The sequence below is a fragment of the Neoarius graeffei genome, chromosome 3 (genome assembly GCF_027579695.1).
Source record: "Neoarius graeffei isolate fNeoGra1 chromosome 3, fNeoGra1.pri, whole genome shotgun sequence".
Taxonomy (NCBI): Eukaryota; Metazoa; Chordata; class Actinopteri; order Siluriformes; family Ariidae; genus Neoarius; species Neoarius graeffei.
The window spans coordinates 77,496,036-77,513,387 of NC_083571.1; the positions used below are offsets into that span (position 1 = coordinate 77,496,036).

At 41.8% G+C, this 17,352-nt stretch overlaps 1 protein-coding gene across 1 annotated transcript; it reads right to left on the minus strand.

Moving 5' to 3' along the window:
- Positions 1-1,796: 1,796 nt before the first annotated feature.
- sf3b6 (splicing factor 3b, subunit 6) lies at positions 1,797-17,246 on the minus strand. Its single transcript, XM_060917368.1, has 4 exons — positions 17,092-17,246; positions 9,953-10,071; positions 2,304-2,442; positions 1,797-2,168 (listed from the first exon to the last, which is right to left on the minus strand). The coding sequence occupies exons 1-4, from the start codon at positions 17,119-17,121 to the stop codon at positions 2,079-2,081; spliced, it is 378 nt and encodes a 125-aa protein (XP_060773351.1). The 5' UTR covers positions 17,122-17,246; the 3' UTR covers positions 1,797-2,078.
- Positions 17,247-17,352: the final 106 nt, after the last annotated feature.

The following is a 17,352-nucleotide window of genomic DNA, read 5'->3' on the forward strand; positions in this document are numbered from 1 at the left end:
TATTGTTCTGTGTTCCTGTTATTTAGACATATTCAGAACAATTTGTTTCGAAGTGGCATTAATGGATCAAAAGCATTATTCTGAATGTTGTTTTGGGTTAAAAATGTTGTGCATCTGCTGCATGTTGCACTGGGGGGGAACCAAAAAAAAAACCTTTGTGTTTCAGAATGTTTTTTTTTTTTTTTTTTTTTAAAGCACAAATTTGTACATGTCCTGATTCCCTTTCTTTACATTTCTACATGTCAGAATTTCAGTAAAATAAACAGTGAGTTTCACAGCAGTGTTTACACAACATCTGATCCTGGTAAGTTTTTGTTGGAGATGGTCAACATGGTGTAGAAAGGAGGGTACTGTACAGCAGAATGGATTGTATTGTATTGGTGTAAAGTAACAGGAGGTCGGGGAGGGGGGAGACAACAAAAAGGACTCCTAGTTTGCAGATGATGTGGATTATATTGTGGTCATGCAAAACTTGATATGGTCCATGATGAGAGCTGCACTGTTATCCGGAGCTCCTTGGAAAATGTCCCAGTCTTACATGTTGGTGAACCTTTGTAACGGTGTAATGGCATCCTCTGATCGTTGGGTGGTGCAATTATGCATTTGTGTCAATGTAAAAATTTAATATAAATTGTACAAAAAAATTCAAGCATGAAATGGCTCTAATTATTGGTCAGCTGTTTCATGTGTTAATCTTTAGTTTCTCAAAGCACTTGTTTAGCACGAGTTAAAATACGAGTTAATTTATAGATTCATTATAAAATGACAAGTTGATGTTTTTATTCTGATCTTTTGACATTTTATAGTGTAAAAGCTTTGCCCGGGTAACATTCAATCATTTAAAGCTGAATCTTCAAACTATCTGACTTCTGTCCCAACCAGTCAAAAATTGCATCTCAAATTATTCAGGGGGAAAGTGAGGCTTATTATAAAAGATTAATAGAGAAACAGCACAAGATGAGCTGGGGCAGAAGAATGTAATTATTAAAATTGTATAAAATTAATAGAATTTTAAATAGGATTCCTTAAGCCTGTTTAGAGAGAGCTTTTTTCTTTCCCCTACCATGTTATTTAGGTTAATTTGGTAAATTGGTGAGGCTGATGCAATACACACCCTGGCACTGCACCAATGATATCAACTATTGTGATGTCAAAGCAAGTGTTTGACTTGCTGAACCAAAAGTAGTAAAATCAAACCAACACCAAAAAAAAATTTTTTTTTACTGATGCAGAGATGTTAATTATGCATCTTAAATTAATCCTGATGTGTATTTTTTAAAGTGATGGGAGAATAAAAAGGGGTGCACTGATAACCCAATCTTACCAACCCTACTACACAATGATCTATCTGTACTTTTTAAAAATCAGCATTGCTCCTAATGTATGTATAACCTGAATGTAGTGTTTTGAAAAGCATAAACACAAATCCTTAGTGCTAGTTTGACCCTTGCATGTGCACACTAGATATTTATCTCTAAATATATTTATATAAAAAGTGTATGCATTTTATATACAATGCATGTGCACACTTTAAAAAGGGTTTTCCTTTTTTTTTTTTTACACAATACTCAAACATTTGAGATTTTTTATTAAGTAAAAAAAAAAAAACACACACAACTTGGTCTTCTGAACAGCACATCACCTCAGCACTATCCACCAGTAGTCACTTTTCGTTAAGAACTGAGCCAAGTTTTTTTTTTTTTTTAATGAATACTCAATTACATTCAAGACGCGGTTTCTAGCCTCTATGAAGAGTAATGTATGAAAATGGACAGACCATAAGAGATTTACACAGGTACCATTACAAACTGGGTATGGCTTATAATGCATAAGTGTTCCCAGAACAGTTTATTAATTTGCAATAAAACCCAATTACAAGCCAGCCATTTCAATCAAAGTCTGAATTAAAAGGCAAAATAAACCTAGTGATACATTGCATAAGTAAGCTTTTTCCATGCGCGTATGGGGGGGAAGAAGAGTCCTAAAAGCTCCATGTTTAATACACAAGTTAAGGTAAATTAGCTGTACCCAAAAAGGGAAACGTGACTTATTTTGACAGCTTCACTTAGGGATGATTGTTACTTTGGGGGGTCTGTATTTATGCCATATTTCTCCTTGAGAAGTTTCAGCTGCTCCTCTTTTTTCTTTGTGTCCATTTTCTGGAATGCCTGAAAAAGGGGGAGAAAAATAAGCAACATTGCTAAAGTCTGCACACTTGTTACAACTCAATAGAAGCACAAGATTATTGCTAAACGGTCAAGGACAGAAGCCGGTTTATACTTCACAGGTAAATTCAAACGTACTCTGTTCGCGTTGTAGTACAGAACAACCAGGTATCTGTTGCAAACATTGAATCCAGAAAGGTGGTCACAGGCATTCTTGGCATCAAAGATGTCCTCATAGACTACATAGGCAGTTCCTCTGGTCTCTGGTGTGTTCCCACTGCAAGCACAATTATGTAGTCACACACATCGCCAAGCATTTATCTGAACATTTAACTACAATTCATTAAAAAAAAAAGTTCCTGTTGCATTGCACGTGTGGAAATGCTCTTAATTTCATTACAAAACAAGATTGTTAATCTTTCCTCAAATCACTATAATCCTGAACACTAGCATGCCACAAGGCTGAACCCTCTTCTGTTCTTGTTCACCCATGACTGCTTTCCTGTCCTTGTTCACCCATGACTGCTTTCCTGTCCTTGGCTGTAATGCCATAATCAAGTTCACAGGGGACACCACAGTGATGGGTCAGATCAGCGGTGACTATGGATGGGGGATGAAGTCCAGCACCTGGTCACATGGTGTGATAACCTAGTGCTTACACACAAGACCATCATGGACTTCAGGTGGGTTAGGAGCCATGCACACACCCCAGCTTCGTTAATGGAGTCATCATAGAGCATGCATCAAGCTCCTTGGTATCCACATCTCCAATGAGCTCCTGACACTCCATCCTGGTTTTATATTTAAAAAAAAAAAAAGCCCAAGTGTGTCTTTGCTTCCTACAGAGGCTGAAGGCGGCTCACATCTGTCTTAGGATGCTGGTGGACTTCTACTGTTTAACATCTCGGTATGGTATAGTAACTGCTCCATACCAGACTGAAAAGCACTCCAGCAGATGGTGAAAACTGTGCAGTAGATTATTGGCACTGTTACCCCCTGTTGAGAACATTTATCACAAGCTATGCTTGTACTGTTCAGCGGTGGGTTTCCCAAAAGCCTCAACACTAAGAGCATCTTAATTAGGAGTGTGTATTCATTGTGCTGCTCGCTCTACCATTTAATGATTCTTTTTGCTGCAATGTTTTTTGGGGAAACTCAAGCCAGTACTTCAAACATGTCATTTGCACTATTAATTTCCTGTACAAAAATGAACCACTTGCATTGTTGCACAGGCTGTGCACTTTATACAATAGTACTACATGTACAATGTAAAATACATAGCAAAAGTGTCTTGGGGATACTCATGAATCACCTTTCGCTGCAAGACTCCACAACAAACAATTGGTGTTCAATACTGCCAACTGTACATCCCTTACATACTCCAATCCTGTCCACTTGCCCTCTGTAAACTTAAACATTTACAATTTGTATATTAACTCCACTGCACATACTGTAAGATAGCATCACTATGCTATAACACGTACTTCTGTAAATACTATATTTTGCACTTCTGTCTAGACACTAATGGCATTTCATTGGCTTTGTACCTGTACTCTGCACAAAGTTGAATTTAATCCAGTTTCTTAACCCAACTCCAGTCATTTCAGCAGTTTCCTTAAGCCTAGGTCACAACCGGATGTACGATTTTTTGGCGTTTCCCCAAATCGCTGCTTTTTTTTGTTCATGGAGAAAGATGCACGTTGGCCGCAAGTTTGTCTTGCAACCTGATAAAAAAACGTAAGTGCCCATAGTGTGTGTTTGACATGACAAAGAACCTCTGCGGCCGGTCTGCGACCAGTCTACAGCTCGAAAATCAGCACGTCACACGCGCGCCCTCCGTGCGTTTCTTGCATGTAGACCGGCCGTAGGAGCATGTACGGCCGGTTGCGACCGAGGCTTGAGTAGTTTTCTTTGCTTGATGCAGGCTGATAATTGGACCCTTCTGAAAACAGTGTAACATCTTTTCCATGACTACAGGATTCTTCTAACATGGTTGTTTCAGAAATGAGAAGCTACTCACTGAATCAGTTAAGGTTAAAATAATTGCTGACAGTTGAAGCACATTAAACACTAATTATCTAAATCAAATTATCCAATCTTAAGTATTTGTATTTATATTCAAATGGTGACTTTTTGCCAGGTTATGTACTTTAAGCTTTTACTGTAAGATAGACAGAAAATCCCAACATAACCACAACTTTTGTCTGGTGCTGTTCTAGTGAACAGATAAAGACTGCCTTAAGAAAATCAGATTTTCCCCACTTGTTTATGCTATGGAGCTGCAGGTCAGGTAAAGGACCAGAGGAGATGGTAAATGCACACGTGTACATGGAAATTCTCATGCCATTGATAAATAGGTTTGGTGAAAATTTTTCAGGATGATGCATCTTGCCCCAGAACAGAGTTTTAGTTTTCTTTAGGAAAAACAGTCCAGTTGCCAGATTGGAGACCTTGTTGCTGAGAGAAGAGTATGGTTTTATTGATTCTCATAATTTTCTTCCGCTTATCCAGGGCCGGGTCGCAGAGGCAGCAGTCTGAGCATGGAAGCCCAAACTTCCCTCTCCCCAGACACCTTGGCCAGCTCCTCGGGAAGAACACCAAGGCGTTCCCAGGCCAGCCGAGAGACACATGCCGCTTTTCCACTACAAACGCGGCTGAGCCGTGCCGAGTCGAGCTGAGTCGGGCTGAGCGGGGCTGTTGGAGTTGCATTTCGACTACAACTGCGCTGAACCGTGCTGGCTGGAAGTGGGTGGACACATTGGGTGGAGTTAGCGAAAGTGGGTGGATGTCATGTGATGTCGTTAAGCAGCGCAAACAGTGACATCAGTGACAGTGGCGGAACAAGTCAGAGCCGGGCCGGGGGCGGGGCAAATGACCGGGCCCTTTATTAAAGCTTATCATAACATCATTTTAGGCTACAAAATGTCCGCAACTGCGGTGTTTACCAATTTCAACACTACCGGGTGCAACTATGTTATTTAGTACATCAAGTCCTTCAAACGAACATGTAACTCAGAAACAAAAAACATTAGGATACTGTACATGGCTCATAATAAAACATCAATAGCCTATACTGCGCACATTATTTGAAGGGCATACGAATGAGCGCTCAGAGGTTGCAGCAGTGACAGGAAGAGTCAGAAATAAAAGGAGGGCGGTGCAAACCTCACTGAATGCACTGTGTTTACCAATTTCAACACTACGGGGTGCAACTATGTTATTTTGTACATTAAGTCCTTCAAACGAACATGTAACTCAGAAACAAAAAAAACATTCGGCGACATACTGTACATGGCTCATAATAAAACATCAATAGCCTACTGCGCGCATTATTTGAAGGGCATACGGCGAGCCTTGCGCTCCGCGAACTCGTCCACGATGCTCTGTATGTCACTGATTCAGTGATCTTTTAAGCGGTAGTCTCACGACCCGAATAGTAAACAATAAACATGGAGGACATGGAGTCGTTAGTGTTGCTGGTCTTGGTGCTGTGGCTTGCTGTCACCGACAACGCGGACAGATACTGGCAAGAGCGTATAGATGAGGCGAGGCGCATAAGGCTTCAGAAATTCTCGTAATTCATAATTATTCTCCTTCCGGGTTTGCGGTGTTTACAGATCCCAGCGCGCTCGCGGGGCGTGTGTGGGCATGTGAGGACACTCCTCCTCACCAATCAGTGCACAGGGGAGTGTCTGCTCACGCCCCCAACCTCAGTCGGCACGGTTTGGCTCGCTTTAGCCCCACTCTAAAACGGTGCGAGTTTTAGGGGCTAAGCAGGGCTGAAACGAGCTGAGTCGTGCTGGTTTTTGGTAGTCGAAACGCGAGCCGTGTCGGGCTGAAGTGAGCTGAAGCGAGCTGAAGTGAGCTGAAAAAGGGTAGTGGAAAAGGGCCAATAGTCCCTCCAGCGTGTCCTGGGTCTTCCCCGGGGCCTCCTCCCGGGGGGACATGCCTGGAACACCTCCCCAGGGAGGCTTCCAGGAGGCATCCGAAAGAAATGCCTGAGCCACCTCAGCTGATTCCTCTCAATGTGGAGGAGCAGCGGCTCTACCCTGAGCTCCTCCCGAGTGACTGTGTGCTTCTCACCCCATCTCCAAGGGAGTGCCCAGCCACCCTGCGAAGGAAACTCCTTCCGGCCGCTTGTATCTGCGATCGCGTTCTTTCGGTCATTACCCAAAGCTCATGACCATAGGTGAGAGTCGGAACGTAGATTGACCGATAAATCGAGAGCTTTGCCTTTTGGCTCAGCTCCTTCACCATGACGGACCGGTAAAGCGACCGCATCCCTGCGGAGGCCGCACCGATCCGCCTGTCAATCTCATGCTCCATCCTTCCCTCACTTGTGAACACGATCCTGAGATACTTAAACTCCTCCACTTGAGGCAGGACTTCAACATTGTTTATAGTAATGGTTATTGTTGCAAACAACTGTCAGAATGCACATTCATACTTTTAGTAGATTTGTGAGGGAAGAATACAATACTAACAACTGGAGATTTACATCTTCCCGACTCTTCTGGAAGTCTCCAACATATTGATATCAGCTCCCTGAGAGAGCGCGGACTGCTCCATTTTAACAATCCATGTTCTGTGGGGACAGGCTTTACATCATCTCTCCCAGACGGAGTGTCCAAGAGTTTGGTGTATCCAGGAGCATCATGGCAGAGTGCCCCCCCCCAAAAAAAACCCACTTCACCTCAGACTACACAGAAGTCTCCCCTTGCCTAATAAGGGTAAAATGGTGTGTAGTGTACTGTACTGTTTGTAACAGTGACCATTGCCCATGGTAGGGTAAATGATTGTAAGAGACATATTGAGGTGAGCTTATCAATGTCAACGTGTTCATTCATGTGCATATTATTTACACAAGCTGTCTCACTGCCCAGGCTACATGATTTAGCCAAACTCCTTGAAAACTTGCTTAAAGTTGCAATAGAATATTTATTTTTAAAAAAGTAAATAAGAAGCAGTTTACATAAATCGTCCAGGTCACATTTTCTACATACAGACTAGAGGTCTGCACGGGACAGAATTTTCAGTCCCGCTCCCGCAAAGAATTATGATTTTCAGTCCCGCTCCCGCCCGCCATATTTTGTCCCGCTCCCGCCCGCAAATCCCGCATAATGCAGACGTTCGCATTATTTCTCACGAAAGTTCTTGTCATTGGCTTGGGGAATTAAACATGCTGAGCTTAGCTGAGCTCTCCACTGACCGATCCTTCACCTAGCGCACGTAGCGAGAGCGCACGATGCCAGGCGGCATGCGCAGCTGAGGCTTTAGAGAGATACCCATTGTGAGCTTCACTAGAGGAGCTCTGCTCTTCTGCCATGATTGGAGATCTCAAACACGGAAGAGCGGAGAAGGAATCGGAAACGTACGCGAGATTAGACCACTGTAGCAGCGGGGGCGTGGCCAAGCAGCAGTCTGTGAATGGAGGGCGGGGTCGGGGAAGGCAAGTGGCTAGGTCATTACACCTGATGTCAATTTGTGTGCGCGTTTGTTTGTTGCAGGGATGGAGTATAAAGGGAGGGGGAGAGGAGAGAAGAGGGATTCGCTCCCCGACCACAACACATGTGAGAGTGAGTGAGTGAAAGAAAGAAAGCTGAAAAGCTCAATAAAGTGAGTGGGTGTGAACACGAACTCTCGCCTGCCGTGCTTCTGTGCTCCACCCACATCGGGGATTGCTACAGTGGTGCTGAAACCCAGGACGCACATCACTCACTTTATTGAGCTTTTCAGCTTTCTTTTGTTCACTCACACACACACGTACGTTGTGGTCGGGGAGCAAATCCCTCTTCTCTCCTCTCCCCCTCCCTTTATACTCCATCCCTGCAACACCCCTCCCTTTATACTCCATCCCTGCAACACACACACACACATATCAGGTGTAATGACCTAGCCACTGACCTTCCCCGACCCCACCCTCCATTCACAGACTGCTGCTTGGCCACACCCCCGCTGCCACAACCACATCCGCAAATTTAGGCATCTTAAAATGTTATTAATGCCAAATAAAATATCCAGTACAAATTATATATGATAGACAAATTTATAATTTATAAATTTTATTTTAGACACATTTTTAGTTAGCGGGACTGCAGCTTATCACGTCTCCTGCCCGCATTGTGCACTCCCGCCCCCAATTAGCTTTCAAAAGTTGTCCTGCGCCGCACTGCTTTGCGGCGGGTCCCGCAGGAGTGCAGGGCTCTAATACAGACCGATCTAATTTGGTTTACAGATGAGAGAAAATTACTTGAGTATAACCGCTCCAGACAATATAGTAATGATGCATTATGCTTTTATATCTTTCAGGGACCGCAGGTTTTAGGGATTGTTGAAAGTCACCATTTTTAAAGTAATTATTCAAGAGTTACATCAACAAAGTTCCAACAAAACTAGTTCAATCCCCTCAGTGATTGTTTATGTCTTATTGTTTACAAAACAACAGGGAAACCAACTACAGCAGGTGCGTATATAAAAATAACCATGTTCGGAATTAAAAGTTCAGGTCGAGCCCTGATGTCACCTGAGGAAGTTTTTCCTTGCCACAGGCTTGCTCACTGGGGATAGATTAAGGATAAAATTAGCTCATGTTTAAAGTCATTAAAATTCTGTAACGCTACTTTGCGACAATGTGCATTGTTAAAAGCGCTATACAAATAAACCTGACTCGATAGCCTCCTATCAACTCTCCCTGTCACGAACATCACACCCCACCAAAATCTATGGTTACAACTGCTGCTGCTATTTAATCTATATTACATTAAATATGCAACACAGTGTTTAAAAATGCTCGGGGGGTTTGTTAAAAATAAATAAATAAAATTGTGTCCACCGCTTTCTTTCAGTAGCAATACATCAATCTACGACACTGGAACATCTCATTGTGACCCAGTGTGTCTCTGATCTACTCAAGTGCTTGAATTCCATGCATTCAAAAGTAGTGTCAAATTTATTTTTATAGCGCTTTTAACAATAGACAGTCACTAAGCAGCTTTACAGAATTTTAATGACTTTAAACATGAGTTAATTTTATTCCTAATCTATCCCCAATCAGCAAGCCTGCCCAAAAGAAAATTAGGGACAGTAGGTAACATTTCTGAAGAGGAACAGAAAATGCATTCTAGAAAACCATCCTGTAGAAGCAATTGGATTGTGATTAAAACAATTTAAAATTTCAAAACCATAGATGCAAACGGTGCGCCTTTTGGCAGATGCCGCCTTTTTCACGGCTGTCTGGGGGACTTGTGCAGATCCGATGAGGGGTTTTTTTGGGGGGTGGGGGGGCGTTGGAGTGTCTGATTATAATTTCATCAAAGTAAATTCTGTATTAAAGTTACTAAATAAGCAAATGCCGTTACAGTCCATGAAACATAGGAAGTATGAGAAGAAAACAGTAAATCAGAAAGCTGCGCACATAAAGCCAATTGGCTGCGTGCCATTACCTGCTGCTGGCTGCACTTCACGCCCAAGGATTTCCATCAGTCCAATCCAAGTTATGTAATTGGCTTTACATGTGCAGCTTTCTGATTTACTGTTTTCTTCACATACTTGTACTTCCTATGTTTCATGGACTGTAACGGCATTTGCTTAGTCAGTCATTTTAATACAGAATTTACTTTGATGAAATTATAATCAGACACTCCAACGCCCCCCCCCCCCCCCCCCCCCCAAAAAAAAAAATCAGATCTGCACGATTCACACAAGTCCCCCAGACAGCCGTGAAAAAGGCGGCATCTGCCAAAAGGCGCGCCGTTTGCATCCATGCAAAACATGAACTGGGAACTTACACTCTAATCTGCCGAATTGGCCCATATTTCCCAAAGATATCATACATTTCTTCTGCTGTGATCTTGTATGGAAGGTTACGTATGTACAGTATCCTGTTCACCTCTGGAGGTAAGCGAATCTGAGGGGAGAAAATGGGAGAAAAATTACATTATATTTGCCACTCAAACAATCTTGCAATGAATTAATGTTCTTCTCGCTTTTCACAAATCCCAGCATACATTGCACGTTGGGAACTTCCAGCATCATTGACATGGGTTGACAACATGACTGACTTTGCCCATGTTTACATTAGACCGTATCAGCGGATCATCAGATTAACGTTTTTAAAACAATTAGTGTGCACACAGCAACACCAATACACGGATACGCTCGGCCCCGCAGGCATCCTGCGCTCCAAATCACTCCGCCCTGAACAGCGAGTGCCCTCTGGAGGGTGTGCACTCCGGCCTTGCGCAGCTTACAGAGCACGCGAGTGAAGTGCACAAGCTGTGATTCGGGACTGAGCCGCTGTGTGTGTGAGATCGCAGCGCATATCACTTACCACTTGCAAGTGGAAGGATGGCAAGCCTAAAGACCATCATAACTACACAATGGGCAGTATTTGCATCAGTATTTGCAGTATTTTCATACTTTTATACTCTTTAATGAAAGGTGATACAAGGCGGAAGACCACGCCATTTTTCAGCAGTCGCGTCACATGACCAACGCCAGCGAATCAGGAAGGTGGCTGTCACAGTGACGTTGTCCAATGAGACGCCAGCTAGAGATCAGCACAGCGTATCCGCGTATCTCAATGTTTACACAGCACCGGAGCTGACACGATCTGGATTGAATACGTGGACGCTGGCGGATTCCCGTTTCCCGGCGTTTCCAGGCGGTTTAATGTAAACAGACAGTGCATCCGCGAAGAAAACGAGACAGATACAGTCTAATGTAAACGTAGCCTTAGTCCAGCATGCGCAATAGTACATAAAGTAAACAAGCCATCAAGTGAAAGAAAACCAGTCAGTATAAGGGTCTTAAAGTTCTGTACATGTATGACTTAACATGAAGACCTAAAGATTCTTCACGCCACTGCAGTTTCATCGTCATTCCTGAATATGGAATTGTTTATTCTGATGTAAATATACTGTACATAATTTAAATTATACTCTGTATTGATCAATATTGTGATGTGGCGATGTCAAAATAAGCAGTTTCAATGAAGTTCTCTAAAAATATTACTACAGGTTTACATGGTCTCATTTTTTTCCCCCTCAATGGAATGGATTTATTTGGTAAAATTCATTCATGTTATATATTTAAAAAAAAAAATAAGTAAATATAGCACTGAGGACACCAAAAGTATAAATATACACTTATTTCCAATATGGTCATCAAGAGGACAACAGGCAACAATAAAAATAAGACAATAATATGTACAAATTTAACAATAATACTGATAAGTATAGAAATATAACTATTATATAAACATACAGAAATAACCAAAATTAATAATGACTGCACTATCACAGAAAAAAAATGAGTAGATTACAATAATAGCACCTGTATGAGCATTAAAAATTAGTTATACACACCATAAGATTGGGTTTGGAATTTACTCCACACAAACGGTTTTACAAGTTTCTTAAAATTATCGCGTTTGATTAGACTGCACTGATTGAGGAAGGCTATTCCACAAACAAATTCCTGTATACATGGAAGAACTCTTTCCAAAACTATTTACTCTAGGCACTACACATGAGGAATCACTTGCTCTTGTACCGTAATGTACATACGGTTACACTTAAGATACTCTGGAGCACAAACATTTACATTATACATATGACCTAGCTTCAGTTGTTCAACTCTATATTCAACTGGTTATAGGCTAACCATAATAAATTGTTCATATCCAATGTGTGTTCTGGGAGGCGTATTGAACAAGTATCTAATTATTAAGTATCTAATATGTTGTTCTGCATGGCCTGCATCCTCCACTTGTCCCTTTTGGAGAGACCACTATACCAAGCTGAACAAGCGTAATCAAAATGACAACATCAAGGCAGACACGAGTAGTTTCTTGGTTTGAACTTTGAAGGTCAAATTTCCTGGTATTTCTTTCTTTTTTTTAATAAAGTTTGAGCTTTTGGAAAGTACTTCTGATGCAATAGCATCCCCTAATAACAATGGATCTAAAGTTATGCCTAAACATGTTACCTCACTCCTTGATACAATGTCATTTCCACCACACATTTAAGATATTAACAGTGCTTAACTGCCTTTTCGAGCCAAACACTATAGATTCTTTTGTACCTAGATGTAATGAAAGTCTGTTTGAGTGGTTGACTCAGAACAGAGTTGAGTTCCATACTCAAGGCATCATCTATTTCTGATATTTCCTTTCCTGATACAATCAAAACTGAATCATCCACACTTCACTGCCACCTTCATATCATTCACATACATCAGAAATAGAAGCAGCCTGAGTATGGAACCCTGCGGTACTCTACACAATATACTCTGAGCACTAGATAATGTGCCATCTATATCTACAATCCATGAATGACCTATTAGATACAACTCCAAGACTCATACCGATCAAAATGATTGCACATTTGTCATCAATGTAAATGTACACTGTTAATGTCATTGGCCAGAGTTATAGTGCTGAGCAGCTGGAACATGCATTTCATGTAAACAATGCAGAGTGTGAAAGGACTGTATGGATAATAAGGATGACCTATTAAAAGCTTCTGTGCTGACAAAAGATACCTAGAAACTAGACAAAAGCTATCTAATAACATTTCAGCTTGCAGCCAATATTTGAACATCGAAACTGATTATACAGCCCGGTATTGGATTTTGTAGCATTATCAGCAGCCTGGGCCTGGCCACCAGAAGTTCCCAATCGCGCTATGGATTGTGGGATATGTCTTCTGGCTGCTCCCGATTAGGGGGTCGCCACAGCGGATCTTTCGTCTCCATTGCTCCCTGTCTTCCGCATCCTTCTCTACCACACCTGCCACTTTCATGTCCTCTCTCTCACCCCATCCATGTATCTCCTCTTTGGCCTTCCTCATTTTCATTTGCCTGGCAGCTCCATCCTCAACATTCTCCTTCCAACATGCTCTGTACTCTTCTCAGGATGTGCCCATACCATCTCAGACTCCTCTCTCTTAGCTTAATTCCCAAGCTCTCCGCATGTGCTGTCCCTCTGATGTGCTCGTTCCTTATCCTGTCCAACCTCCCATCGCAAACCTTAACATCCTCAACTCCGCCACCTCCAACTTTGCCTCCTGTCTCTTTGTTAAGGGTACGGTCTCCAATCCATACATCACAGCTGGTCTCACTACTGTCTTGTACATCTTACCTTTCATTTTTGCTGGGACTTTCCGATCACAAATGACTCCTGAAATCCTTCTCCAACTGCTCCACCCTGCCTGCACTCTCTTTCTCACCTCACTATCGCAGCCCCCATTTTCCTGCACAGTTGACCCCAGGTACTTGAATTCACCAACTTTCTTTATCTCCTTGCATCTTCACTACACTCATCCCCATTCTCATTGATGCACATGCATTCTGTTTTGCTCCTGCTCACCTTCATTCCTCTTCGTTCCAATGCATACCTCCATCTCTCCAAACCCAACTAAGCCTCCTTTCACCACATATCACAATATCATCTGCAAACAACATGTTCCATGGTGACTCTTGCCTCACTTTGTCCGTCAAGCTATCCATCACTATGGCAAACAAAAAAAGGACAACGCAGATCCTTGATGGAGTCCCACCTTCACCTTGAACCATTCAGTCATTCCAACTGCACACCTCACTGCTGTTTCACTGTTCTCATACAGGTCTTGCACCACTCTAATATACTTCTCATTCACTCCACTCTCTCATACAGTACCATAACTCATCTCTCGGTACTCTATCGTATGCCTTCTCCAGGTCTATAAACACACAATGTAGCTTTCTCTGTACTTCTCCATTAACATTCTTAAAGCAAAAATTGCATCCAACATGTCTTCCTTGGGGGGCGGCACGGTGGTGTAGTGGTTAGCGCTGTCGCCTTGCAGCAATAAGGTCCGGGTTCGAGCACCGTGGCCGGCGAGGGCCTTTCTGTGCAGGGTTTGCATGTTCTCCCCGTGTCCGCGTGGGTTTCCTCCGGGTGCTCCGGTTTCCCCCACAGTCCAAAGACATGCAGGTTAGGTTAACTGGTGACTCTAAATTGACCGTAGGTGTGAATGGTTGTCTGTGTGTGTCAGCCCTGCGATGATCTGGCGACTTGTCCAGCATGTACCCTGCCTTTCGCCCGTAGTCAGCTGAGATAGGCTCCAGCTTGCCTGCGATCCTGTAGAAGGATAAAGCGGCTAGAGATAATGAGATGAAATGTCTTCCTTGGCACAAACCCATACTGCTGTTCACAGATTGCTACCCCTCTTCTCAATCTCGCCTCCAATACCCTTTCCCATAGCTTCATGGTGTGGCTCATCAGTTTTATTCCTCTGTAATTACTGCAGCTCTGTACATCTCCCTTATTCTTGTATATTGGGACTAGCACACTCTCCATTGATTTGGCATTTTCTCAGTGGGATATGTGAAAGGGGCAAATAATCTTTCTGATCTCTAAGAATGAAAATATCACAAAGTCTCCGACATGTTGACGGTGTTTAATTATCGCTGTGAAGTCTTGATATTTGTCAGACAGCTCTAGTGTTCTGTTCAGTGCAGCTACGACACTAAATAGGACCAAAAGTTTGTGGATACCTGCACATAAAAGGTGTTGGCTTCAAGATTGATTCTTTTAGAATTCCTCCTTCGCTTTCAATTAGTAGTTCAATATACCTCAGCGAGCAGTTCAACACCACCCACTATCTAACATGCTAGCTAACTGCTAATTCTCGCACATTCATGTCATGATTCTTCTTCAACTTCATCCTGTGATCCATTTTCGCACATTCCGGTGTCACGGTCTGATCGTGTGCTGGTATAAATTTACCATGCGCATACAGATTTTTTTCCCCCGGTCAACTTCCAGGAAGTCTAAATTTACCATTTCTTGCTGCGATTTTGTACCGAACATTTCAACACATTTATGGACTAATAGAATGCGAATTGTGACTACAATTGTGAGATTTGATCATCAGTAGACAAGAATGGTTTGGATTGAATTTTATTAGTACAATTATGTGTAAATGAAGTTAATAAAATTGTTCAAAACACTTTACATTCTGACTTCGTTCTTTCATATATACTTAAACAAATCAATATTCATGAAGATAAAGTCCATCATTCCTGGCTGGTCCTGATCAGCTATACTTAGTGCATAAACTGGAACTAAAAAACGGGTCATTCATTCATCAAGATAAAGAGAAAATGTATTTGTGGATCAAGTATGATCATAAATCTATCATATTGGGCTGGTAAATTCTGACTAGGCCCAATGACAGCAGTCTAATTATACCAAGTTGGTAAATTTGAGAGAATAACTAAATTATTATAATCATGAGGAGTCTTACTTAAACAAATCAATATTCATCAAGATAAAGTGTAAATAATTCAAGTATGAACATAAATCTCATATTAGTCTGGTAAATTCAGACTAGGCCAAATTATACCAAGTTGGTAAATTTATACTGTGGTAAATTCAGACCGTGGCTGCAACAGTTTAAGTTTACCTGGTAAATTCAGACTGGTGGTAAATTCAGACCGTGACACCGGGACATACTGTACAGCTTGGGCTTCAAAACAGCCAATGCACATACCCCTTAAAGGGGAACAGAGGGCAATATATAGAGTAAATATAACAATAAAACACACATTAACGAACCTTATTCAAGACTTACAAAAGTTTTTTGTTCTAAGGTTGGAAAGTTATAGTGTTTTGAAAGTAGCTCGAGCAAACTATTTCCGCAGTTTGAACAGCCCGCCATGATATTAATTTTATCCAATCAGAATTCACGTTCATTTTCTCTGCGTAACACTCATGACGTATGTATGTGCCCAGTTGTGTTGGCTCATTGAGGTTGGGACTAGCACGTGTGAATCGGAAAGTAGGATGAATTGTAAGTGATCGGCTACACAAACTGGTTCAAACTGGTACCCTTCTAAGCCATAGCCTGCTTGCAGGATCTCTTCGTATGATTCGACAGAGCTGTCGCTTTCACTTGATGCGCCCAACACCATGATTACACGCTTCTCTCCTAGTGCAGTGGGTAGGGCTGACGTCACGGTCTTTTAAAAATGGCGACTCTTGTGCCGTTTAGCGTACCGACTATTATATTTACAATTACCAAGATATTTCGTTGTTTTCTAGTATATAAATTTGATAGAATACTTAAGAATACGTTACTTTGTCACATCAGCAACTGTATATATTATATTTGGTACCCCTTTAAATATCTCTTTCAAATGTACACTACCGTTCAAAAGTTTGGGGTCACCCAGACAATTTTGTGTTTTCCATGAAAAGTCACACTTATTTCCCACCATAAGTTGTAAAATGAATAGAAAATATATAGTCAAGACATTTTTCTGGCCATTTTGAGCATTTAATCGACCCCACAAATGTGATGCTCCAGAAACTCAATCTGCTCAAAGGAAGGTCAGTTTTATAGCTTCTCTAAAGAGCTCAACTGTTTTCAGCTGTGCTAACATGATTGTACAAGGGTTTTCTAATCCTCCATTAGCCTTCTGAGGCAATGAGCAAACACATTGTACCATTAGAACACTGGAGTGAGAGTTGCTGGAAATGGGCCTCTATACACCTATGGAGATATTGCACCAAAAACCAGACATTTGCAGCTAGAATAGTCATTTACCACATTAGCAATGTATAGAGTGGATTTCTGATTAGTTTAAAGTGATCTTCATTGAAAAGAACAGTGCTTTTCTTTCAAAAATAAGGAACTTTCAAAGTGACCCCAAACTTTTGAACGGTAGTGTATACATTTTAGATTCTCCTTATTTTTATTCTATTTCTATAACCACTTGCCTTTTTTTATTGCTTTATCTTAACTGTTCAAGCACTAACCACCACAGTGAACTCCGTGTATGTCAGAACAGACTCGATTCTGGACTACCTCGCGACAGTATACACCGGAAATCCACAAACAACTGGCAAACCGTAAAGCTTTATGGATTAAACCGCACTTACATTCGCTCGCTTAGCTGCTTGCATTGCCATGATTGGAAATCTTTCCCCAAAACACCTTACACTTTAAGAAAAGGTTTTAACACGTCGCAACTCTTTTCACCAGCGGCCCGTTTACGCAGCTTATAACATCGTATGGCGCACAACGATGACGCATTTCCTGAAACGCGCCAGTGACTTCCGGTAACGTTACAACCACTGAGCTCTGTATAAAATCTGAAGAGCTCATAGGCTCGTTAGAGTGAGACGCTCTTACTATTTCCG